This window comes from Glycine soja, chromosome 14, assembly GCF_004193775.1.
Source record: "Glycine soja cultivar W05 chromosome 14, ASM419377v2, whole genome shotgun sequence".
NCBI classification, from domain to species: domain Eukaryota; kingdom Viridiplantae; phylum Streptophyta; class Magnoliopsida; order Fabales; family Fabaceae; genus Glycine; species Glycine soja.
In genome coordinates, this window is record NC_041015.1 from 123,133 (window position 1) to 148,175 (window position 25,043).

The 25,043-nt window shown below is 35.5% G+C and overlaps 4 protein-coding genes across 9 annotated transcripts; 1 reads left to right on the plus strand and 3 right to left on the minus strand.

Annotated features, from left to right (window-relative positions):
• Positions 1-58: 58 nt before the first annotated feature.
• On the minus strand, positions 59-9,926 carry LOC114384815 (calcium-dependent protein kinase 26). 3 transcript variants are annotated; one of them, XM_028344615.1, is made up of 9 exons: positions 9,720-9,920; positions 8,765-9,574; positions 8,462-8,605; positions 8,227-8,379; positions 7,678-7,793; positions 7,241-7,408; positions 6,743-6,967; positions 5,500-5,648; positions 59-475 (listed from the first exon to the last, which is right to left on the minus strand). In XM_028344615.1, exons 2-8 carry the CDS (start codon positions 9,486-9,488, stop codon positions 5,526-5,528), a joined length of 1,653 nt encoding a protein of 550 aa, XP_028200416.1. In that variant the 5' UTR covers positions 9,489-9,574; positions 9,720-9,920; the 3' UTR covers positions 59-475; positions 5,500-5,525. The 3 variants fall into 3 exon arrangements, with proteins under 3 accessions (XP_028200416.1, XP_028200415.1, XP_028200414.1); XM_028344614.1 differs by having other exon boundaries at positions 8,765-9,579; XM_028344613.1 differs by having other exon boundaries at positions 8,765-9,926.
• Positions 9,927-11,653: 1,727 nt separating this feature from the next.
• On the plus strand, positions 11,654-15,551 carry LOC114384814 (monosaccharide-sensing protein 2-like). The gene is made up of 5 exons (XM_028344612.1): positions 11,654-12,024; positions 12,097-12,663; positions 12,752-13,632; positions 13,828-14,015; positions 14,917-15,551. The coding sequence occupies exons 1-5, from the start codon at positions 11,946-11,948 to the stop codon at positions 15,359-15,361; spliced, it is 2,160 nt and encodes a 719-aa protein (XP_028200413.1). The 5' UTR covers positions 11,654-11,945; the 3' UTR covers positions 15,362-15,551.
• Positions 15,552-18,128: 2,577 nt separating this feature from the next.
• On the minus strand, positions 18,129-21,264 carry LOC114383697 (homoserine kinase-like). 2 transcript variants are annotated; one of them, XM_028343422.1, is made up of 3 exons: positions 21,248-21,264; positions 19,081-20,210; positions 18,129-18,702 (listed from the first exon to the last, which is right to left on the minus strand). In XM_028343422.1, the coding sequence occupies exon 2, from the start codon at positions 20,184-20,186 to the stop codon at positions 19,104-19,106; it is 1,083 nt and encodes a 360-aa protein (XP_028199223.1). In that variant the 5' UTR covers positions 20,187-20,210; positions 21,248-21,264; the 3' UTR covers positions 18,129-18,702; positions 19,081-19,103. The 2 variants fall into 2 exon arrangements, with proteins under 2 accessions (XP_028199223.1, XP_028199224.1); XM_028343423.1 differs by lacking the exon at positions 21,248-21,264 and having other exon boundaries at positions 18,129-18,690; positions 19,081-20,250.
• On the minus strand, positions 21,248-25,043 carry LOC114383695 (glutamate receptor 3.2-like). Of its 3 annotated transcripts, XM_028343420.1 has the most exons (7): positions 24,777-25,043; positions 24,390-24,640; positions 22,964-24,306; positions 22,601-22,878; positions 22,502-22,533; positions 22,023-22,417; positions 21,248-21,692 (listed from the first exon to the last, which is right to left on the minus strand). In XM_028343420.1, exons 2-7 carry the CDS (start codon positions 24,631-24,633, stop codon positions 21,255-21,257), a joined length of 2,730 nt encoding a protein of 909 aa, XP_028199221.1. In that variant the 5' UTR covers positions 24,634-24,640; positions 24,777-25,043; the 3' UTR covers positions 21,248-21,254. The 3 variants fall into 3 exon arrangements, with proteins under 3 accessions (XP_028199221.1, XP_028199220.1, XP_028199222.1); XM_028343419.1 differs by lacking the exon at positions 24,777-25,043 and having other exon boundaries at positions 24,390-24,749; XM_028343421.1 differs by lacking the exon at positions 24,777-25,043 and having other exon boundaries at positions 21,578-21,692; positions 21,996-22,417; positions 24,390-24,751.

A 25,043-nucleotide genomic window follows, 5' to 3' on the forward strand; every position in this document is an offset into this window, starting at 1 on the left:
GCTTTAGCTATAAAAAAGCAAGAATAATAAGTAGTTGTTTAGGGGAAAAAAAGCCAGCTGGGAAATAATATGCTTCAGCACTGTCGCTTTAACACAAAGCATCATACTCCACAAAGGCTTCTTAGTACGCCCAATACATCATGTCATGCGTGTGAAACTTTACATCCGTGAAATCAAGAACTTGAAAGATCAAAATCCTTCTACTTAAACTATAGACAGAATGCCCCTACATGAAAGCACAGAAAAATAGAAGACCAACTTGAAGTAGCTGTAACACCCAACACTAAGGTTTACAAAGCGAGAAACAATTTTTCCACTCATACAGCACATAAATGTAACACTAGATGAATCCTCATGCGAGAGCACCCACAATCCTGATTGTTCTTCAGGGATAGGACCGGTCAGCAAGATATGAACAATTTTTTGGAAAGATTTATACTTTATTTTTCTCTTTCTGGCTTTGCTGCATACAAACCTGCCAAAATTGCATTCCAGAATACAGGAAGAGTGACGTTAACAATGAGAGTAATAAAAAGTCAACAGTTATTCAGTTAATACTCGTTTTGGCAAACTGCAGGATATAAACTATCATGCAAGACACACCTTGTTGGAATTACTGCTTAAATCTAGATTCAACTCTAAATGCATTATTCAAGATGCAGAACCAAGATCTATGATTGGAACGATATATATTTACAAAGATGTGCTTAACGGGAGTCCCACCCCCACCCCAAGTTTGGTCTCGGGGTTACATCTTTTTATATAACTACTACTACTACTACTTCTGTATATAAAATTGCAAAAGGTTCATCAGCCAGTTGGCTCACGCACACCTCCAAATGTATGCAGATATGCTGCCTTCTTCAGTTTATACTTCCATAACTCAAGCTAACCTAAAACCTCAAAAATGATTTTTTTTTCATCAGAAAATCATACACCAACATATTACAAAGAATATGCTATAGACAAGGCAGCTCCATATCTGTGGGCTGATAGTACAACTCTAACATGCATTCTAAACTGTCATTACCCTCTGCTGGGGAGCAAGAATCCAATGAATGACTCATCTTATTCAATAGATTTGATGGGCCATCATTAGAAGAATAAAACCAAGTCTAGAAGTATCTGCTAAAGAACAAACAGATACAACAAAATCTGGAACACTTCAACTTCAATTCAACAGCCATCTGCACAGGATGCTTTACAACGACTGATGCTAAAATGTGAGCAGATCACAAGAAAATATTGGGTACATACGCAAATGGGACCTATATAAATTGGGAAATAAGGCTTGAAATATCATGAAGTGATAACTGAACTTCACTCAAATCATTTTGGGTTCTAAGGTTCATGATGACTTCTTGCGTATCAATGATTTGGAACTTTAACTTCCAAGAGTGAGAGACTAACATCTATTACCTATATGTCTATTCCAACCACTAGAGATGGCCTACCACATAATATTAGAAGTATGTTGGTAAATATTTGTGTTTTAATTTAAAATTTATAAATATATATATTAATTCTATTTTATAAAATAATATTTATTTTAGATTCTCTTAAGATTTTATTTTAATGAGTCAAACTAGTTTGTTATATTTGTTGTGACAACTGTATGTTAGTTTTCCAACGGTCATATTTCCAACGGTCATATTTTGTTGTTGCAAAATGCCTATATATATCTATTTCCTCTTTTCTAGAAAGGACAGACATGAGAGCTCTGGTTTCTTTCTGCCAAAAATTTATCTCTTTCTTTTCCTATACAAAACTTAATTTTTGTGAGAGCAAGAGCATTGGTGTTCATAAGGTTCAGGGATCCTTTCGCTGCACACGATCGGAACCAACGGGTTGTCGTATCTTGGGAGAGGAGCGCAATCAAATTTTCTTACCCGTGCAGTGGGGGCGTTTTCTCTCTAAGGATAGCGTTTACGCGCTTCAACCCAGGCTATTTAATTCTTTCCCTTGATTTAATTTTTCCTTGTGCTCATTGTATGATATAATGCATTATTTATGTGTTGTCAATTAAATTTATTTTGCTACGGTTATTTTGTTATTTAATTCAAGACTGTGCATCTTCTTCGTATATTATTTTCCTTCATTTTTTGTTTTATTTTCCAACAGTCTTAGAGAGAAAACTGTTTTAAAGAGAAAATGTTTTATACTTTCTTCTTGCATAATCTTTTCTACAGTAGCATGATGTTGTATCAAAATATCTATAATGAATATGATTGAGTTCCTTTTTAGTAAGTCTGAAAAATTAATGGACGAAGACACAATGTATTATGCTTCATTAAAAATGTTTTATTATATTATTTCATTTCCTTAAATTTTACATAAGTGAGAGATTGTTGAAAATTATTTTCTTATAATTTGAAATTTAAAATATATTTTCTTCATTAATGATGGTTTTGAAGAGAAAATGCTTTTAGAATTAGTTTATGTGAAAAACTAAAAGCATACTTCTAATTTCATTCCTATATGATTAGAAAACTATCTTTTACTTGGTCAAATGATCCTGTGAACACAAGTCTTTAAAATTAGGACATTTGTTGTTTGGTTTTTAATTTTTATTGTTTAACGTTATTATTACTACTGCAAGTATTTTGTTGTTACATGTTGACTGATTGTCTCTTTATTTATAACTCATTGACAAAAGATAAACCTGTGAAAATATAACACACAAAAATAATAAAATAAACACTTTGGTGAAACTTTATAGTTTGCATGTCGTATTCTTAAAAGAGTACCTTATAAACAAAAGAAAAATCTTTATGAGCTATGGAGAAAAGGAGAACCACTGAAATATCTTAAAGTGTGGGGGTGTCTAGTAAAAGTTAATATCCCTATTAATAAGAAAAGGAAAATTGAAAAAAAAATATTAATTATATTTTGTTGGATATTTTTTACATAATACTACTTATAGATGCTTAGTTATTAATTCAGAAGTATCTGAAATTTCTAATGTTACTATTATGGAGTCTAGAGATATGACTTTCTTTGAAAATATTTTTTCTTGAAAAATAAATTGTTAAATCTTTGTATGGTTTGAAACAAGCTCCAAAGCATTGACACAAAAGTTTGATTAAGTTATTCTTTTGTATGATTTTCAAATTAATGTTAGTGATAAATGTGTGTATGTGAAACAATTTGATGATAATGGATGCGTCATTTTATATATCTAGATGACATATTGATAGTTGGTAGTAAATGAATTTCATAAATGATGTGAAGTTTTTATTGTCTAGAAATTTTGATATGAAAGACCTTGGTTGTGTAGATGTGATTTTGGGTATTAAGCTTATAGAGAAAAATGATGGTATGATTTTTTACCCAATCTTATTATGTTGAAAAGCTATTGAAGAAGTTTAATTATTTTGATGCGAAACATGGTTTTATTCCTTGTGACTCATCCATCTAAGTTAAAGAAAAATTTGAGTAAAGGAATTTCTTCACATAAATATTCTCAAAGTATCGGTTCTTTGTTGCATTTGACAAACTTTTCTAGGCCTGTCTAATATTGCACATGCAGTTGGTAGATTGGAAAGTAATTGAGGAATTTAGTGATACAAAATTAAAGTTCTAATTTTGATGAAATAAAATTGACAAGTGGTCATGTCTTTGCTTTAGCTGGTTGTGCAGTATCATGAAAATCTATTAGACAAATTATTATTTCACATGAAAGCAAAAATTATTGCTTTAAATACTGCTACTAGTGAGGCTGAATTTCTTAAAAATGTATTATGTGATTTGTCATTGTTAAATAAGCCTATACCTCCAATTTCAATGCATTGTGATAGTCAAATTGCTATATCTAAAGTGACGTGCAAAATTTTAATGAAAAAAGAAGACACTTAAGAGTGAGACATAAGTCTATAAGAAATTTGATTTCTCATGATGTCATTTCTCTTGACTTTGTCAGGTCAGAAAATAATATTGCGGATCCGCTTACAAAAGGGTTGACGCGTCAACAAGTACTTGAGTCGTCGAGGGGAATGGGATTAAAGCCCATTATTTAGTTACAACAATGGACACCCGTCTCCGTGTGATTGGTGATCCCATGAATGGAGTTCAACGGGTAACAACGAAATTGTTTGTTGACTAAAGTACACCAAAATGAAATTTGACGGAGCTGTTCCGTTTCTCATTCCTATGACGAGGTGTATTATAAATTGTGGCAATATTAAGGTTGAGGTATTTATATATGTGTATTTTTGATGGAAAAAAAATACCTCTTAATGAATCCGATGACAATTATTGTAGGGGTGAAGGTCACAACTCACTCTTTGAGGATTCACCTAGTGAGTGTGGTGGTGGGGCCGCCACTATGAGATATGGGCTAATCTCTAAGTGACACTCACGAAACAAGATACAAGCGCAAGGCCGTGTAACGCGCTACCACTGATTAGAACCTAATTGAACGTCAATATTGTAGGGGTTGTGTACTAAAGTCCGGTTAAAGAATATGTAGTTCAAGACAATCAAGTCACTACATTTTTCTCGGATGGAAGTTCATAAACACTAGGTATAAGGCTCAAACTCGGAAGGTTCCTTATACCGAAATACAATATCACATGCTCTTACTCTTATGTTTTTATACAAATTATCTTTTAGAAAATATATTTTAAAATTTTAAATTATGTGGGGGAATGTTGGTAAATATTTGTGTTTTAATTTAAAATTTATAAATATATATATTAATTCTATTTTATAAAATAATATTTATTTTAGATTCTCTTAAGATTTTATTTTAATGAGTCAAACTAGTTTGTTATATTTGTTGTGACAACTGTATGTTAGTTTTCCAACGGTCATATTTCCAACGGTCATATTTTGTTGTTGCAAAATGCCTATATATATCTATTTCCTCTTTTCTAGAAAGGACAGACATGAGAGCTCTGGTTTCTTTCTGCCAAAAATTTATCTCTTTCTTTTCCTATACAAAACTTAATTTTTGTGAGAGCAAGAGCATTGGTGTTCATAAGGTTCAGGGATCCTTTCGCTGCACACGATCGGAACCAACGGGTTGTCGTATCTTGGGAGAGGAGCGCAATCAAATTTTCTTACCCGTGCAGTGGGGGCGTTTTCTCTCTAAGGATAGCGTTTACGCGCTTCAACCCAGGCTATTTAATTCTTTCCCTTGATTTAATTTTTCCTTGTGCTCATTGTATGATATAATGCATTATTTATGTGTTGTCAATTAAATTTATTTTGCTACGGTTATTTTGTTATTTAATTCAAGACTGTGCATCTTCTTCGTATATTATTTTCCTTCATTTTTTGTTTTATTTTCCAACACTATTACCTATATGTCTATTCCAACCACTAGAGATGGCCTACCACATAATATTAGAAGTATGTTGGTGATTACAAGACATACCATTTGTGATGCCTTTTGACCTCTAACATCTTAAAAATTCATAAGAATATAAATTATAAAAGTGAGCAAATAGTATTTCATACAGGGGATAAAAGTTCTATTTTACCCAAAGCCAAAAGTACCTGTACATAATGAGCACAATCGTAAGCTATTGAGCACTTGGTGCATCTCTCATGCTTAAATTCAGACTGTTGCGCATAGTCCTCCTACCAATTCCAGCGTTGCCTTTTTGCATCATGGCAGCAAATTCACCATAATCAATCCTTCCATCCTAAAACAAAAGATATAAACATAATCATGAAGCATAACTACAAAAGAAGATGGTCCAGGAACTTAATTCAATTCATTATTGATAGGTGACAAAGAATCATGCTTGACAAATTATTAGAATTCAGGCATTTGATAATTAAAGTGTATTTAAGGCATGATATAGTTTTGATCAATGAATTGCTTTTCACAATCTGTGATCAGAAAACATTTAAAACAAAAGGCTTGAAGACCATGTGCTATCACAAGTGCTTTTAGTAACAGAGGAATACTAACAACACACTCTTTTTAGAACACTTATTATTATTGAATGAATTTCATGTAGGTCCCACTAAATAAAGAGTAGTCAAACTATTTAGTGGGTCTCACAAGAAATTCCCCCAATTATAGAAAGTATGTTGGAAAGAGTAAATTGCTAGAATTTCTCAGTAGTAATATTAGTTTTCACAAAAAATCATGTTTATGATAATTAACTGCATAGTTCTTGTAGCGAATAATGCAACAATTAGTACAACAGCAGAACAGCATAATTTTGTTTTGGGAGAAGAGGGGGGGGGGGGGGGGGAGAGGGAGTATCATTTTTTCATTTCTTTTTCTTGAAGATTTTAAGAAACTACAGCAATTATTATATTTTATCTAGGACATTGCATGTGCAGTTTGAAAAAAGACATACAAGCTTCCCTCAGTAAGCAAAAAAATTAAAATATATATTTTTTAATTGCTACCACCTACCAGAAAAATGTACATGATATGCTGATATTTTGATTAATCAGAACTCAGAAGTAGTTAGGGATCTTAACTCCTTGCAGAATTAACATGCTAGATAACAAAATTCTTGTAGCTTTGAAACGAAACTCCAGTTAATGCAGGATAAATGCAAATTAATATTGCTTACAACATGTAAGCATTCTTTAACCAAAGAACATTCTATATTTCAAACTAAAAACCATTTAGGTTATCGCAGTACATATTACAGAAAAATTGAAGACTAAAAGTGAAGTCTTTCAAGGAGGATATATATAATACTATACTGTAAGATCTTCTAACAGCCTACAAGGATTTCCTATGTGAATGTATAACACAGGTTAAACAACTTACATTATCTTGATCAACTTCTCTAATAATATCTTCAAGAAAAGCATCAGTCATGTTATGTTCTGCACAAGCTTGTTGAAGTTCATCAACTGTAATGTAGCCACTACCATCCTTGTCAAAATATTGGAATGCTGCAATAAGATGTTCTTCACGCTCTAGTTTGTTGAGATGAAATGTAGCAGCAATAAACTCCCCATAATCTATGGTTCCACTTTTGTCCACATCAGCCTGAAACAGCTCAAACATTTTAGCTGTGAATGAAACATGTTCAAAGATTATTTAACACGAATACAGGATGTGGCTCAAAAGAAAAATGGAGTAATGCTTGTAAAAGATGACTGAATAGTCCCTGGTTTTCACTAATTTGATGCCTAATGTCAAACCCTGGCTTTTGCATATAAGGAAATTTAAAACATTATATTTAAAAATAATAACTAAATAAAATACGAAGTACAAACACAAAATACAAAAAAGAAACTTTTCGCAGAACCAACAACCTACCGCTTCCATAAGATCACGTATTTCGATATCCTTAAGGGTAGACCCATATCTTCTTAGACCAGCTTTGAGTTCATCGAAAGTGATTGCACCACTGTTATCAGTATCCATAGCCTGAAACATTTCTCTCAAACCAGCAATCTCCTCTTCAGATAGACTTTCAGCAATCACCTAAAAAATTAGTATAATAAGCAATTATAACTAAGGTTACATAGTTTCGGACAAGCAAAAGGATAATAGATGAAGGAGAAGTGAAAACAAAGAGCAAGTGTGGAAGCTCAATAAAGTGAGGTTCATTTGGCATCCAAGAAGTGCTTGACTCCACAAAGACAACAATAGCATTTTGCATATCATGCATGGAATCCATTATCTTTTTCATAACAATGTATGAGCTACATTCATACATAATCTATATACATTCATCAATTAGCTTCACTTACTCGCAGAGCCATCTTCTTTAGCTTATTCATTGCAGAAAACTGTTTGAGACGAGAAAGAACAGCAGGGTCCAGTGATCTGTCAGGGGCAACTCCATTCTCACATATCCAAGGATGACCTAAACAGGCAAATGACACAAGTAACATGTCAGACAACACATTGAAACACAATATTTTGAATATTTACAAAATTTAATCCTTAAGGAAGTTAAGCTGGAATTTGCTTTTGAGGAAACATCAAATCCAGCTAACTATTAATTTAGATAGGACTATTTCTTCCTGGGTGAGTCTGCTATAGATGTGGCAACAGCCACAACGCCAGTGAGACTTTAATCACCTATTGCATCTTTAATAATGAAGATAACTGAATGTATGAGTAGCACAGGAAAAGTCAATTTCTAATGCTCAGTCCCTCAATTACATCTATAATAACATCCACTGAGTAACCACAACGACTTAGCTACTAGTCCAAAAGGGCAAAACAACTATTCTTTTGATATGAGGGTGGTCCTTGCTCATAGTAAGTATAGTAAAAAAAAAGGAAGAACATACATAACACTTGATGAGCAGTCAACCGTTCTGAAGGCTGAGAACACAGCATCTTTCTAATCAGATCTTTTCCACTGTCAGATATTAGAGGCCAAGGATCTGAGTCAAAATCTATATGTCCCTTCAATACTGCATCAAATATACCCTGCTGGGTCTCTGAACTCCAAAAGGACAAAACTTTCAGTGATGAAACAGATGAAAGACAGGAAATCAAAAGAGTGTAGGCAGTAAGATATACCTGCCCAAAATGGCGGCACGCCACTAAGCAATATGTACAGTATGACACCAGCTGTCCACACATCTGCTTCAGGCCCATAATGCTTGAGGAGAACCTCAGGAGCAACATAGTATGGGCTGCCGACTACATCAGTGAAAACTTGACCTGAGGCAAAAGGTTAAATGAAGATTTAAACAACACTAATTAGTATTAAATGGCGTTCCCTAAAATCCTAAAGGGAATACAAATGTATTTCAATCAAATATTGTAATGTTGTTCTTAAAAGAAGATATAAAGAGAAAATCAGAGTTGTTTGTTACCGACCGGGTTTGAAGAATACAGAGAGGCCAAAGTCAATTGCTTTAAGAGAGAAATCATCATCTTTGTTGACCAAGAGAAAGTTTTCAGGCTTGAGATCTCTATGCATGACCCCAAGGGAATGGCAAGCCTCAACAACCCCAACAATAATTTTGGTCAACTCCGCGGCCTTCCTCTCGGTATAGTGGCCCCTCTGGATGATGCGATCAAACAACTCACCCCCGGAACAAAGCTCCATGACAATATGAACATAGAGAGGATCCTCATAAGCACCCTTGATGGTGACAATGTTCTTGTGACCAGCTAAATGATGCATTATCTGAATTTCCCTCCTAACGTCCTCCACGTCCTCCTTGGAAATCAACTTCCTTTTGGAGATGGATTTGCAGGCATATTCAATGGAGGTAGAATTCTCGGTGCATAAATAAGTGGTGCCAAATTGGCCCTGTCCCAATTTACGACCAAGAGTGTATAGATCACGAATGTTGGGAGTCTTATGGCCTAGGACATAATAGGCTTGGTTGTCGAGGCCTCGGCGCATGATGGCTTCTCTCTTGGCGTTGAAGGGAAGATTGTTGTTGTTGTTGTTGTTGTTGTTGTTGTCGTTGTCGTCTTGCTGCTTGGTTGAGGAGGGATCAGAATGGGTGGTGGAGCGCTTGGAATGGTCTTCGGGCTGGCTGAAGCCCTGAATATATTTCCCTTTCAAAGATCCGCGGCATGTGTTGCCCATCAAACAAACCAATTTATATTATATATTCATCCAACGATCTCCTCTCATCAGCTTCTTCCCCTCTGCTCTGCTCTCTCTCTCTCTCGCTCACCTCACAAACAAATCAATCCAAAAAAACTATTCATTCATTTCTTTCACATCACATCATCTAATCTATAATCTTTCAACAGCCACCCAGACCCAGAAGAAAAGAATACAATACAATAATAAACAATTACGAAATAAGCGTACCAGAAGTGAAGGTGAACGACGAATGGAAAGAGGATAATTTTCGCTTCTTTCTTCTCCGACAGATCTCCACAAAATTAGTTTCGAAAAATATTTCTATTTTTTATTTCTGGTTAATTTTAGGATGATTGGATTGATGATGGTATTGTAATTTTTGTATTGGCTCCTGCCGAGAAACATCGGAGGTCAGTGCTGACCAGCTACGCCCACTTCTCTCTCTCTGTAGAATTTTCAATTAAATATCACGCGGCTTTCTTTTTTGTTTTTGGTTCAATTCAATGCATCGGAGATCAAATGGGCCCAAAACAAGAAACCGAATCATAATCAAAGCTTTAGTCAAAACTTACCTTTTGCATTCCTATTTTACTAACTACACCGTCCTTCTAAAAATTCTAAATTTTATTTCCAAAAGCACCTATGAGTATTTTAAAAGGTAAAAAACCATTCTTCACCAAATTTTTTTCTCAGATTACAGCACCACTCCTTATTTTAATGCATAACTGAGAGATTAAAAGCAGGACGATTTTTAAAATAAAAAAAAAATGAACACTGTTCTATTTACCAGAATTGTGAATATATTTAATTCAAAATATATTTAGTAAATATCAATCTATATGTTAACGTGATATTTAAAGTTATTGCAGCCCAGTAAAGGAAAATGTTTCTCATTTTCATATTGATTAGTTAGCACGTTGACTTTAGGAGATACAACAGTCATCGATGTTAGATATTGTTCTAAAATCGTGGAATCTATTTTTGCACAACTATACAATTTACATTTACATCTTAGAAAGGAAAAAATTTCTCAAAATATTCTAAAATGTAATTTTACACTCTATACAAATTTTATACGTTTTTAGTATTTATATTTATTAAAAGTGATGTATCTTTAATTTCTCATTGAAGACTAAAAACACATGTTTTTTATAAATGGTGAAGACTAAAAACAAAAAAAATTCATAAGGACTAAAATTAGCATTTCAATACATTTTAAGACACTAACAACTTATTTTAACTCTTTCAAAAAAATATTAGATTGAGAGAGAACACTAACCAATGACTCATTCCAACAGGACATGAGCACCATTGAATTCTCAAACGAATTTCATTCATTTAAGAACAAGATATGCTTTATAAATCTCAAGTGTTTATACTAAAAAAAACATCATGAAAGTTAGCACTACCATAGGTTTGACAAACCTCTAATGTCCATACTTAAAGGACATGCACATAAATATCAAAAAGACTTTATTAGAATTATAATGTGGCCAATGTAAAGGCAAGGTATAAAAAGAGATAGCGAGCTAGAGAGAATAGAGGAGAAATAAGGAAAATAAACTATAAATAACCTAGAGAAACAAATACCAAAAATTAAACATAATTCAAACTTACCTTTGTATTTTCAAAAAGATGATTGTGTTGTTGTTAAGGGGGTAGATTGTGTGGTGATGTATGTGTGGCACGAGAGATGATATAGCTGGGTTATCTAACGTGTTCTTAGCATTATTGCTCTTAAATGAGGCATAACCTGGGTTGACTTTGCATTACGTAATTGTTTTGCTACTATGTATTCTCTCTTGGGTACTCCTAGTACCCAATTATATATATATACTTTAACCAATTCTGGCACCAACTAAGCATCAACCTACAAATATTTGCCAAGTACAAAATGGAAGAGAGAGAACATATCCCATGAATTCGGCCAATTTTGTTTTTAAAATTTGACATTTAATCAATAGAATAATAAAAAGCGTTTAGTAACAACACTCATTGTGAATGGCGATTCTTTGACATGTAAGCAAATTTGGATGAGATTGTAAAGAAAAAGGGAGCCACAGCCACGGGAGTCACGCATTCACTTATATTCTACCTTTTAGCTTAGCCGGCAGATAGGAATAGGATCGCTTACATCATTTTTCTTGTTTTGTCGAGTCGAGGTAGTTGTAGTAGACTTGTTATATATTAGTATATACTAATACTATGCCGCTATGCTAGCTACACCCAGTATCAATCAGTTCAGTGAATAATTTTAGAAAGGAAAGATCACCCTCCTGGCCTGGCCCCAACTTTATTATTATACTTTTGTTCTATGTCCTTTTATGCATTATATTATACTTGAAAGTTGAAACTTCCAACTCAAACTGATTTTATTAGGAGAGATGAAGATGTCTTTACGTTCTGGATCCGATCTGTGAACTGTGATCCATCGTCAATCTTTCAGTAACAAACATGAGCGGAGCTGTTCTTGTTGCTGTGGCTGCTGCTATCGGCAACTTGCTGCAAGGATGGGATAATGCCACCATTGCAGGTCATATTTTTATTCGGTTAGCCAATTAAGATAACATTCAACCAAGTCTAATTGGCTTTCTATGCTATGCAGGATCTATTTTGTACATAAAGAGGGAGTTTAATTTACAAAGTGAACCCACAATAGAAGGTCTAATTGTGGCCATGTCACTTATTGGAGCCACTGTCGTTACGACATGCTCTGGACCCTTATCAGACTTGCTAGGCCGGCGTCCTATGTTGATCATCTCCTCTATCCTTTATTTTGTTGGTTCTCTGGTCATGCTATGGTCTCCAAATGTTTATATTCTCCTCTTTGCAAGGCTTTTAGATGGATTAGGCATTGGTTTGGCGGTCACCTTGGTACCTCTTTACATATCCGAGACAGCTCCACCTGAGATTAGGGGATTACTAAATACTCTTCCGCAGTTCACTGGTTCTGCTGGAATGTTCTTTTCCTACTGTATGGTCTTTGCTATATCACTCACCAAGGCCCCAAACTGGAGACTCATGTTAGGTGTTCTTTCAATTCCCTCTCTCATTTATTTTGCACTCACACTATTCTTCTTGCCTGAATCTCCAAGATGGCTTGTCAGCAAAGGCCGGATGCTAGAGGCCAAGAAGGTTTTGCAACGACTTCGCGGCAGACAAGATGTCGCTGGTTAGTTATGCATTTATTTTATTTGATTTCATCAGTTCTTGTTTACTTGCTTTTGATTTGGATGGTAATTGTTCTTGGATATGATCAGGTGAGATGGCTTTACTAGTTGAGGGTCTTGGAGTTGGGGGTGATACCGTTATAGAAGAGTACATAATTAGTCCAGCCAATGAATTCAGTGATGCAGAGCAGATCAAATTGTATGGGACAGCAGAAGGTCAATCCTGGATTGCCAAACCTGTCACTGGACAAAGTTCCATTGGCCTTGTATCTCGGAAGGGAAGCATGGCAAATCAAAGTGCTCTAGTGGACCCTCTAGTGAAGCTCTTTGGTAGTGTCCATGAGAAGCTCCCAGAAACAGGAAGCACACTTTTCCCACACTTTGGAAGCATGTTTAGTGTTGGGGGAAATCAACCTAGGAATGAAGATTGGGATGAAGAAAGCATTGCCAGAGAGGGAGATGATTATGTATCTGATGCTGCTGACACCGACGATTCTGATGACAATTTGCAGAGTCCATTGATCTCACGTCAAGCAACAAGTGCGGAAAGGGACATGCCTGCTCCTGCCCAGGGAAGCATGAGGCAAGGTAGTCTTTTGCAAGGAGAACCTGCTGGAAACTCAGGGATTGGTGGTGGATGGCAGCTAGCATGGAAATGGTCTGAAACAGAAGGTGTTTTCAAGAGAATATATTTGCACCAAGAAGGTGGTCCTGGATCTAGACGTGGGTCCATCATTTCACTTCCAGGCTGTGATGCGCCGACACTAACAGATGGTGAGATTGTCCAGGCTGCCGCTCTAGTGAGTCAATCAGCCCTTTACAACAAGGAGCTTATGCATCAGCAGCCAGTTGGACCAGCCATGATTCATCCATCCCAAACAGCTGCAAAAGGGCCGAGTTGGAGTGACCTTTTAGAGCCTGGAGTGAAGCATGCACTGATTGTGGGGGTGGGGATTCAAATTCTTCAACAGGTAATGACATTTTTTTAAACTTCTGTTAATCTAACTTCGGTGAAATTGTCAGAAAACTATTTAGACATATTAGGATATATTTTTTAAATCTCAACTCATTCAGTAGGTGATTTATTCACTAACCAATCATTAACCCATTGTACCTAGTAAAAAGCTATGTCTGACTGTCATCTAACTCCTCTTTAAACATCGCAGTTCTCTGGTATAAATGGGGTGCTCTACTATACACCTCAAATTCTTGAGCAGGCAGGTGTTGGTTATCTTCTTTCAAACCTGGGCCTCGGTTCTACTTCTGCGTCTTTTCTTATCAGCAGCGTGACAACCTTGTTGATGTTACCCTGTATAGCTGTGGCCATGAGGCTCATGGATATATCTGGCAGAAGGTATGCATCTTTCTCTTATCATTTATTGTTGGCTTCTACTTAAATGGCAAGATTTGTTTCAATAGGTGGATGTATCCTGGAGATGATTTTCTCATGGTCATACTGTTTCCATTGCATATTTTCCCTGTATGTTCTTTGCTAGAAAATTTTGCAATTTAAAGTGGTATTTCAATAACAAATTGGGTTTGAAATTACTACTATTGCAAAGTGCCCTCAAACTAGAGGAAAATGACATCAAACAGATCAACGATTCTATATGATCAGTAAATGAGCTGAAACTAAGTTTGTTGTAGATGAGATTGCTGAGGTGAATGAGCTGACAAAGAAAGGACAAGATTAGGATTTAGGAATGTTTTTATATCCAATGGAATGTTGAAGTTAGCATCTATAGATAGGATAATGGAAACTCGTCTAGTTTGTGCGAAGATCAATGAAGGATCCAATGAGAAAAGTTGATCGAATTGAAGTGCTCTAATTAAAAGACAAAGTAAAACTTAGGAAAACATTAGGAGAAGCCATTAGAAAAAAAGCAGATTGCTCTACATTTCTTTTTTTTAGTTTTGGTTTTTGATTTAGCTCAGTGGTGTTGAATGATCCATGTACATTGACTCCACCTAGTGAATATGGCTTGGTTGTGGTGGAGACGGTGTTTTGTTTTGTTTTCTGTTTTTTGTTTGTAAGTTCCTATATGAAAGTATTTGAGATAATTCTGGAAATTCTAAACTTTATAATTTGGAAAGTATTTGAAGATTCAGAACTTAAATATTTGATATTTGTGAGTTATCTTCTCCTTGTGTTGCTTTTTTTAACCCCTTGTGTATATTTCTTCATTGCTTGTTTTTGTTCATTCAATCTGCAGTACTCATTGGTGACATTTTTCTATTTTTATTTATCTATTCAGAACCTTGCTGCTGACTACAATCCCCGTCTTGATAGTATCACTTCTCATATTAGTAATAGGGAGTCTTGTGGAATTGGACAGTACTATAAATGCTTTTATCTCAACTTCGAGTGTTATTGTCTACTTCTGTTGTTTCGTCATGGGCTTTGGGCCAATTCCTAATATCCTTTGTTCAGAGATCTTCCCTACTCGAGTTCGTGGTCTATGCATAGCTATATGTGCTCTTACATTTTGGATATGTGACATCATAGTCACCTACTCGCTCCCAGTTATGCTTAATTCTGTGGGCCTTGGTGGTGTCTTTGGTATGTATGCGGTTGTGTGCATCATAGCTTGGGTGTTTGTCTTCTTAAAAGTTCCAGAAACCAAGGGCATGCCACTGGAAGTTATCATTGAGTTCTTCTCTGTCGGGGCAAAGCAAGCTCAAGTTGCCAATAATACCTGACTTTACAAACGACCCATTGGATTTTTTTTAATATAAAATCATTTTGAATCTATGGATTTCTTGTTTTGTTTCCTCTTTAGGCACCTTCATCGTGGGTTGGGATCTGGGATTTGAGAAATGAGAAAGTCCAAGGAAACTCGTTAGCCAATAAAATTATAAGCATCTACTATAACATTCGAATTTGATTTCATAACCCTTATTTCTTGACTTTATAAAATGTTATTTACTTTTTTTATTTTTTTTAATAATACTTATTTTAGTCCTTGGCGTTAGTGCAAAATATTATGAAGAAAAGATTAAAATATAGCATTTTATAAAATTATAGTTTCGTGAAGTTAAATTATAGACATTTATAACGTAAGGAAGTAAAACGAGGGTTTATACATAGAAATTATATAAACGTTCATTTTTAAATCTTGTTTTATGCGGCAGAGATGTTAGGGAAAGTAGGAATTTTTGGGATAACAAAATAGGAATGAAAATTTTAGGTGAGTAGTGTCTACCATAGAAATTACAGTCAATGTTAAATCCTTTTTATAAGAAAGGTAGTATTTTTTTCCTTAATTATAAAAAACATTTTCTTTTGACAAAATTATAAAAAAAAACATATAATCACTTAAAAAAATGTATTAATGACTAATTTTATTTTATATTTTTGATTTATTGTGAAATGAAGACCACTTTTTTTATTATAAATCATATTATTATATCTAACTAACTACTACTTAAATAAGTTAATTTCACGAGTATTTTTTTTAAATTGAATTGATGTCAATATTAATTAAAATTATTTAATTTAATTATTTTATTGATCTTCATAAATTGGATAATTGTTTTTTATATATAAATAAACTTGGTATTTGTTTATATATATATATATAAATAAGACCGAAAGTAATATTATGTAAAATTGTGTTAAGCATTATAAATGTTATGAATATGTTATTATTTTAATGAATTTTAGACACACAGCCAAACTAAGCATCAAACCTATCTTGACACGAAACACCAAGCTAATTAAGCACAAGGCAGACTTGATATCAACCACCGAGCCAAACTTGACACTGAACATTTAACCAAAGTAAGCATCGGGCAAAACTTGACATTGGGCATCTTGCCAAACTAAGCACCAGATCAAACTACATTGAGCACCTAACCAAACTAAGCATCAGACTAAACTAGACACTAGACGCCTAGCCAAACTGAGGATCAAACCAAACATGATACTGAACATCTAGCCAAACTAAGTATTGGACTACACTTGATATCAAGCATCGAGCCAAACTAAGCAGCCTTATTCTTTCTACATTTAGTAAATTTCTTCTGCATCCAACACATTTTAAAATTTTCAACTTTATTCTTTTTTATTTTTTCTTCCCTAAGACCTCCTATGGAGCCATGTATACTTACGGATTGTTAAAAATATATTTTAACTTTCACATATTAATAACAATACTCTAATCAACTATGCTAATATGTCAATTATATTAAAAAATAATTAATGTCAATATATATAACATTAAAATTTCTAATGTATATTTAATACATATATAAATTTTGTAACAATTAATTTTGATCTAATAATATATTTTTTTATATACATAATTTTTTATTAAATCTATATGTAAACTTATATTGATCCATATAAAACTTACGGATTGTCAAATAAGTCTCTTATGGATCCGTATGAGACTTATGGATCATATGGATTGTGAATCCATATAAGTTATATGTAAGAATATTTTTTATTTTTTCCTCTTATTGCTAAGTATATTGGAAAAAATGTTGGATGCAAGAAAAAAAAATCCCCGCTAAGCATCAGACCACTTGACACCAAACACCTAGCCTGATGAAAAGATTTAATAGTTAATAAAATTTAAAATGGAATTATTATAAAAAAAAAAGTATTACTGATTATAATTTAATTTTGATATGTTATCAACATTATTTTTTATAGTGTTATTGTTATACTAATAACAAAATTTGATTTTTGCATTTAGTTATTTCAAAGTTACATGTTTCTAATTTGACTGCAGAAGACGGTATAAAGCATGTTACGTAACGTCAAAATTAAATTGTACTGTATTACACATGCTTATAGTTGTGTAAACATGTACGATAAATATAAAATAGTTTTAAATATGAGGGAAAAAGCCATAAAAAAAATTTAAAATAAAATCGTATGTGTTTATATAGTTGTTTTAGACTGTACATCTAGTATTCGACCCTTCAAATATTATGGTGTTTTATTTTCATTTTTGTTACCAAATTGATTTCTAGTATTTGGAAACACTTTATTTGAGGAAAAAAAAATCGAAAGTTTTTCCGTGATGTAAGAAAATTCTTGAAAACTAGTTATGATACTAATCCTTTATTTCTTTGTTGTCAAATTAATTTCATAAAAAATTAAAATAATCACTAAATTTGGTGTTATTAATTTAACCATTTGAAAAAAAAAGAAGTGATATTTTAAATTTCTAAGTAATTTGATAGTAATTTATTTATGCAATAATATTATAATTTTGTAAAAGTCCAATTTAGTAAAAACAAATTAAGGATTAATGTGATGACTACTTATTCGTTAGAAGATGACCTAGTTTAACAAAGATAAAATTAGATAATGTTTACATATATACCTTTTTCCTTCCTTCAAAGTTCAAATACAGTAAGTTCAACAAAATCTTTAATACAAACAAGGGCAGGAAAAAGTGCACAGATTCTTTTTCAAACTTATTCAAAGAAAACAGGAGAAAGGAAAACGCGGTAATAAATAAACAATGATCGATCTTCAGTTCATCATAAAGCAATGGTTCTTTGAGCAACCATACATATATCCTAGGAACGAGCTTTCGAATTGAAATCCGTGATGAAAGCCTCCATCCACATAAACTCTTAGATTTTAACCAAGAAAGAATTAGAAAACATTGACAGTGAAATGATAAAGAGAAATATTAAGGAACAATACATGCTATTCAAAAGCTAAGATTAACTAGCATAATGAAACAAGAAAATACTAAAAATGACTTCTTTTTGAGCTTTGTCAACTCAAGTAGCAAGATAAAAATATGATAAAAACAAAGCAAAGAAAATCTAAAACATGCTTCAGAGTTCACCATAACACTGACCTGATCTAGGTCTTTCATAATTATTCATCTATTTAAATTTCCACCACCCAAACAGAGCTCCCAGCTTGGGTTTAATGTTTCTCTTTTTATTCAGACCTCCACACTAGAATGCTGCTTCATTGATCAGATCAAATTTCAAATACATGTGACCGGTCAGCACTTAGAGTGTTACGAGCAAGTTGGAAGAAATCCGGTTCTTGAAATCTACAAGCCTCTCTGGCAAGCATAATAAATTAGAATTCAGTAGCTGATACAAAATTGTCAACCAACCATGTTGTTTGTTAAAAACATTTATACAAATAAGAAAAGGCCGTGAGATGCATTTAATTAGAAAATCACAATCAATTTCAAGAAGCTTAGAAAAGAAATGAATGGGGGCGAGTTGAGAAGAAAGAAGTAATAATGAATATATAAAGGTAGACCTTGTGAAATCCTAAGGCTAGTTAAAAAAGTAGCAATAAACTGAGAAGATTAGAAATAGAAAAGGCCTTGGTTGTCGTATGAATCTCGGTTGGAGAAAAGTGAAGATTGGGCAAAATCATAGCCTTAGGAAAGTAAAAGTATAAACACAAGCGGTAGAGAAGTGAAGCGTACCATAGAGATAGAGAAGAGAAGGTTCAATTTGGAATGCGTCTAGCACCAAGGCGATCAAGCTGCTTGACATTTGCAGAAGCCTTCAAATTGCCAACATGGAGAAAAGCGTCAATCATGTGTTTGGCAATGAAGTGTCCAGTTTGCTCGTCGTCAATGACGGCGACGGCGGTAGGGCCGGCGCCGCTGATGGTACAGCCAAAAGCACCGGCCTGAATGGCAGCCCTCTTGACAGCCTCCATGCCAGGAATCAAGGGGGCACGCCTTGGCTCAACGATCTTGTCAGAGGACAATGCCTTCCCCAACCCAACCACGTCGCCCTGCAGCACCGACGCCACCAGAGCACCTGCCTGGCTGCAGTTCCACACGTGGTGCGGCATCCCGATCTCCGTAGGCAGCGCTGCCCGCATCTTCTTCGTCGGGGCCTCGAACTCAGGCGTCACCAGCACGAAATACAGCTCCTTCTCTGCCGGAAACTTCAACGGCATCAACTCCAGCGGCGAGTAGCTCCCGATCAGCACAAAACCCCCCATTATCGATGGCGCCACGTTGTCCGCGTGATACCCCGACACCTTCTCTTCCGATTTCAGTGATGCCAGAACCAGCTCCTCCACGCTTAATTTCTTCCCAAACAGCTCGTTCACCGCCACGGCGGCCGCGGCGGCGCTGGCGGCGCTGGATCCCAGACCGCTTCCCAAAGGCAGGCCCTTCTCCAGGGAGAGGGAGAGGCCGACGGATCGAATGGAGAGCATTTTCATGACTTCAATGGCGGCGATGCCGGCGCAGTTCCAGAGAGGGTTTTTGCTGAGCTTGTTTGGGGCGTGGCCGCTGATGTCGGATATGCATATCTCGCCAGGGTGAACCTGTGGGTCAACCTTCACCGACACAATGTCTCCGAGTCCGTCCACGGCGCAGCCTAGGAAGTCGAAGCCTGGACCTAGATTCGCCACCGTGGCGGGAGCAAACGCTTTCACCAGCGTCGTTACAGGTTCGGGCTCCCTTCGAATATTGACCGACACGCTGCTGCTGCATCTGATTCTGATTCTGAATCTGGCCCTGCCTTTCAAACTCGCCGTAGACGGACACAGGAAGCACGTCGACGTCGCCATCTCCACTCTTGCTGGTTTGTCTCTCTTCCAAATTAAAAGCAGCAGAGTATCAATATTATAATCCTACCAACTACGATTCAGTATTTCAATTAAATTTAAAATTCCCTTTCTTACTTTGTTTGGGTCTTTGCCAAGCCCAACCAAAACAAAAAATGTTGGTACTTTGATTGGGAGCCCATAGTTTTGCTGAAGCTTTCTAAAATTTAGAATTTTAAAGAAATATGGCGAATGTTTTATTTTAAAATTAAGTTAGTAACATAATTTAATATTTTTTTACTCAACTTAAAATTATTTCAAATAAGTATTAATCCTAAAACCAAAATCAATTTTTTAACCTAATATCAGTTAATAAGTATTTTAAGGTAATTTTGAATGATATAAGGTAGATCCAAATACATTCTTTTTTTCTTTTCAAAAACTAATTTTTATCTGTCCATTTTTTTAAAACATAAACTTAGGATGATATTAATTATTATTATCTTATTAATTATACTCTTACCTTTATTTTTTTATTTTATTTTATCCATTTATCATAAAATAATCTAACCTATCAATTCAATTAATATGTTACATCATCATTCTAATCAGTATTGATGAACATATCACACTTTTCAATTAATATATTTAATGTTTAAGCAAAAAAAAAATATTAAAATGAAATATTTTGAAAACATAAACAAAAATGAAACTTTTAAAATTTAATATAAAAAAAACATAAATAACCAAAAAGTATCATTTAGCTTTTATTCATTGAAAAAATATTGCTATAGTATGTAACCCCTAAAATCAAGTTGTGTAAATATGCATGATTAAACGACCACGTTTAGTTATAAATATTATAAATGTTTCACACTAGCTTGAACCTAGATGCAAGTAAATAATCTGTAATAGTACTAAATTAATTATCAGTGCTTATATATCTTGACCAGAAGCAAGCAGAAGTTTTTGCTTCAACATTAGATGAGTGAGGTCACTTAGGATATCCCCTTACAAATATGAAGAAAATTTCTACAAAAGAGAGAACGGCATATATATATATATATATATATATATAGTCTAACCACAAGGTCAAGGAGCCTCTTGGGAAATGTCCTCTTGTACTCTCTTGGATATGCTCCTCAAACGATTTGATGAGATATAGTCGAGTTTTCTTTTTAACTTGGGTGAGACGTCTTCTTTTTCGTCAACAAAATGTAGAAATGTCTGGATGCGAGCAGAACGTGAGCTGCAACGATTAGAAGGACCAACTTTTTGAGGGGATTTTTTATTGAATTGCCGTACCATCGATAAAAAATAGATAAGAAGCGCCAGGAAACATGTTATTCCACATATTAGAAACAGGCCCCGGAAGCTATTTAATTTAAGCTGTTCATCCTCAGTACTGTGAAAACCACAAGCCTTTTCTGAAAGCCACTTTTCATGGATCCTTTGAAGTTCACCATTCTCAGATAGGGTTAGAATCGCAGTTGACATATCAATTGCAAGAGGAGAGTCTCTCGGGAATGCCTGCGGTGACACCCAAGAAATTAATCAAAGACAAGTAGTAACATAAAGATTTACAAGTACATGAATTGCAGTTGAGAATCATCTAGGATCGAGTAATACTGAACTTGAGCAAAATTCGTGCTCAACTACCATCAACATATATAGTGTTCAGTGTTTCATTCAAAGAAGCTAAAGGGAAGCGAAGTTGTGATTTCTTGCCTCCCAATTTATAAAATTTCATACCTTCTAACATTATGTTTTGCTTTTTGCATTAGTTAGTTAGTGCAACAAAGTACATAAAAGACTACACCCTGAGAAAAGTACCAGTAAGTAATTCTAAAAAACACTCACAAATCCCCATCCACTTTTGGTGAACTCTTGGCCCCTAATTGAGAATTGGCAGTGGTTTGAAAGGAAGAGTTCTACATAGGGTCGTTCATCCACCACAGCTGCAACAGTTCCGCTTTCAAGGGCAACAGCATATTCTTCTGGTGAGCCAAGAGGAACAAGTCTATGTTTGGGGATGTTGAGTTGCTCAGTGAGATAGTTTGCAGCAAATGAGCCTACTTGGAATCCTATACGATCACTGCTGGATATCAAGCTATCAATTCCTGTTATGGGTGAGGACAGCTGTTGCACAGTGAGAATTGATGTCAAGCTTGCAGTGTAGCTTGAATTGATTATCAGAACCACAAAAAGCCAGATTATCAACACCACTCGACCAAGTGGACTAACTGTGTTTTCTCCTGAAACAATAATAAAGAAGCTTATCTGTTTCTAGTCACAAACATGAATAGGACATGAAATGTCAAAATGGGTGGACAACTTACTGTGCGCAAAGAACATGGTTGAGAAACTAAACCTGCAACAGCATACACAGATGAGTTATGACTAGACTAGCTATGTGCACAAGCTACAAGATTACTTACCAAAGAACTGTAACTATCTGTTCCCTCGGTGACCCCCGAAACTCATCGTTTGTTCTATGTTCAAGAATCCACACCACTGCTCCAACAAAAAGGAAAAAAAATGCAGTGACACCCCACATCTGTGGAGTAAATGGTCGCAAGAAAGCCCAAGCATTTGACTTCAATTTTTTTACTGGAGCAACCACAACTAGCCCCGACTCTATATATGGTTGAGTAAAATCCACAATCTTTGTTCGGTCAGTGACAATCGCAATGTCACCTACAGCAGCATCAAAAACCTGTAGATGCAAGCGCAAAAAAATTGATATATAAAAGCAAGATATTACTACATTATGTTTGTTCTCTATAGTGAGTATTACTTACATCAGAAGTAATCATGTTGACAAGATTGTAGTAGCTTGGGTTATTGTGTCCATCTCCAAACAGAATGAACTTGTATTGAACTGCATAGGGAAGCAATTTAATGGCAGCTAGGAATATATCTATGCAATATCCTTGAACTGCATTGGTGCCATTTATTTGGGAGACCATGTCTTGATAGCTAACTCTGTTGGGAATTCCAATTCTCAGTTGCCTCCCATTATTTGGGAAAACCCATCCACGAGGCTTTTCTGTTGTATTTCCAGGCCATATGACACGGTTTAGATGCTGGCTTGAAATTGAACGATTGGCAGGCTCTGCGTGAAGTTTCTCAGGGGTTATTACAGAGAGGCCAGAGTAATTAGACCAGTAGCCGACTCTCCTATAACCAGTAGCAATTACATTAAGAATGTCATATGATGGATTTAGAGGAGATCTATCTGAACCAAATTGAATAGGTCCAGTCAATCCAGTCATGTTAATGCGCAATATGTTATCAAGTAACTCCTTCCCTCCATCAAAAACGCTCAAAGCACCGAAATCCAGAGTCTCTTCCCTCGTACCACTTAAATTTGTATTGTTAGAGAAGGAAATGGTACCATTCCGATCAAAAAACAATTTGAGTGCCTCAGCAATCATCCAAACAGAATCATATGCATAGAGGCCGTATGGATTTAACCCAATTGAGCCATTACTGATGTGTTTCCACCTTGAGATAAATGCCTGTTTTTTTCTGGAATGAGGGGTGTGAGGGCGAAAGGTAATAACTCCTTGAATTGAGTTACAAGTATTTGAAGGTAGTGAAGTAGTTGAGTCTAAAACAGTTGATAACCAAGCAGTAGCTATCCAGACATACCCTTTGGACATCATTCCTAGCTTTTGAGCCACCTCAAAAACCAAGAGACCAGTTTGCGCGAAGGTGTTTAAGACGATAACTCGAGACTCCATACTCTTGATCTTCACTAACTGACCAGTAACATGGGATGGAGTGGCGGTCGGATCAGGAGGCAGTGCTGCTTTGTAAGACAACTTACAGCGTCTCTCAGCAAGTTTATCCCCCAAAACCGTTATCCCATTCCGACTCTGATCATCGTCGCTGAACACTGCTATGACTTCTCTCCAACTGAAATAGCTAATGAGGTCGGCAACGGCATTCATGTGGAAGTGATCGGAGGGTGCTGTTTGGAGAAAATAAGGATACTGGAGAGGTGTTAGGGTGGGGTCCAGAGCCGTGGAGGAGAGTAGGGGAACATGGAGCTCATTTGCAAGATGCGAAAGCACATGGGCCATTACTGAACTTTGTGGACCAATTATAGCTACTGTGTCGGTCACCAAGAACTTGAGGGCTGGAATGAATTAGGAAGGGAATGAATGAATATATATAAAATAAAACAAGCAAGCTGGAGCAGGAAGTGATACATATACATACCCCCAATAAAGCCAAGAAAACCACTGAAGTTGGAATCATGGATGGTTATGGACAATTTACGACCCCCAAGGATGCGAGGATCGGAATTCACATCTTTCTCAGCAGCTTGGATGGCAATTTTGGAAACTCGTCCGTTTATGGTTTTTAATGTGAATATGGCACCGATTTTGACGACATCATCATGTCCTCTTGATGCCCCATGTAATAGGATCAATGTTAATAATGCAACGCAAAGCAAATTCATCCAGAACCTATGATTCATAATTATATATGTAATTTAAAGGAGGTCGAGAGAGACTACAACTGCTGCTGTTTGATTTGAATGGGAAGTAGTATAGACAGAGAATATGAAGGAATGTAGAGTGAGTGGTGAAGAGATAGTGATACCTTTGATTGTAGCGGGAGACAATGAAAGCAGAAACCCGGAGGTGGAGTGGAGGTTCACGTCACGCGGGCAGAGGGCCACGTCCAGTCCAACACAGTAAGTGGGACGGTGTCTGAGTCTGAACAGCAAGGGCCATTTTGACTGACATGAATGCAAGCAGATTGTGACGTTTCATTTATCGTACTGAATTTCAACGTTTTAAGTGCTGCAGTTATGGTTATGGGATGGGACGAGGATTGTCTATGACGCACTATTCAAGTTTGTACAAG

Bases quoted from the DNA above. Each gene is read 5' to 3' on its own strand.
- LOC114383697 (XM_028343422.1), bottom strand. From the start codon at position 20,186: ATGGCGACGTCGACGTGCTTCCTGTGTCCGTCTACGGCGAGTTTGAAA.
- LOC114384815 (XM_028344613.1), bottom strand. From the start codon at position 9,488: ATGGGCAACACATGCCGCGGATCTTTGAAAGGGAAATATATTCAGGGC. The intron at 7,794-8,226 runs GTATGTTCTTCC...TTGCCTGTTTAG, and splicing joins GACTGCTCATCAAGTGTTAT to GTCATCCTTGGATATGTGAG. The intron at 6,968-7,240 runs GTAGGTTGTTGG...GAGCTGTTTCAG, and splicing joins TACGTGATCTTATGGAAGCG to GCTGATGTGGACAAAAGTGG.
- LOC114384814 (XM_028344612.1), top strand. From the start codon at position 11,946: ATGAGCGGAGCTGTTCTTGTTGCTGTGGCTGCTGCTATCGGCAACTTG. The intron at 13,633-13,827 runs GTAATGACATTT...TAAACATCGCAG, and splicing joins GGATTCAAATTCTTCAACAG to TTCTCTGGTATAAATGGGGT. The intron at 14,016-14,916 runs GTATGCATCTTT...TTATCTATTCAG, and splicing joins ATGGATATATCTGGCAGAAG to AACCTTGCTGCTGACTACAA.
- LOC114383695 (XM_028343419.1), bottom strand. From the start codon at position 24,651: ATGAATCATAGGTTCTGGATGAATTTGCTTTGCGTTGCATTATTAACA. The intron at 22,534-22,600 runs GTAAGTAATCTT...ATGCTGTTGCAG, and splicing joins CAGATAGTTACAGTTCTTTG to GTTTAGTTTCTCAACCATGT. The intron at 21,693-22,022 runs GTGAGTGTTTTT...GTGTCACCGCAG, and splicing joins CCAAAAGTGGATGGGGATTT to GCATTCCCGAGAGACTCTCC.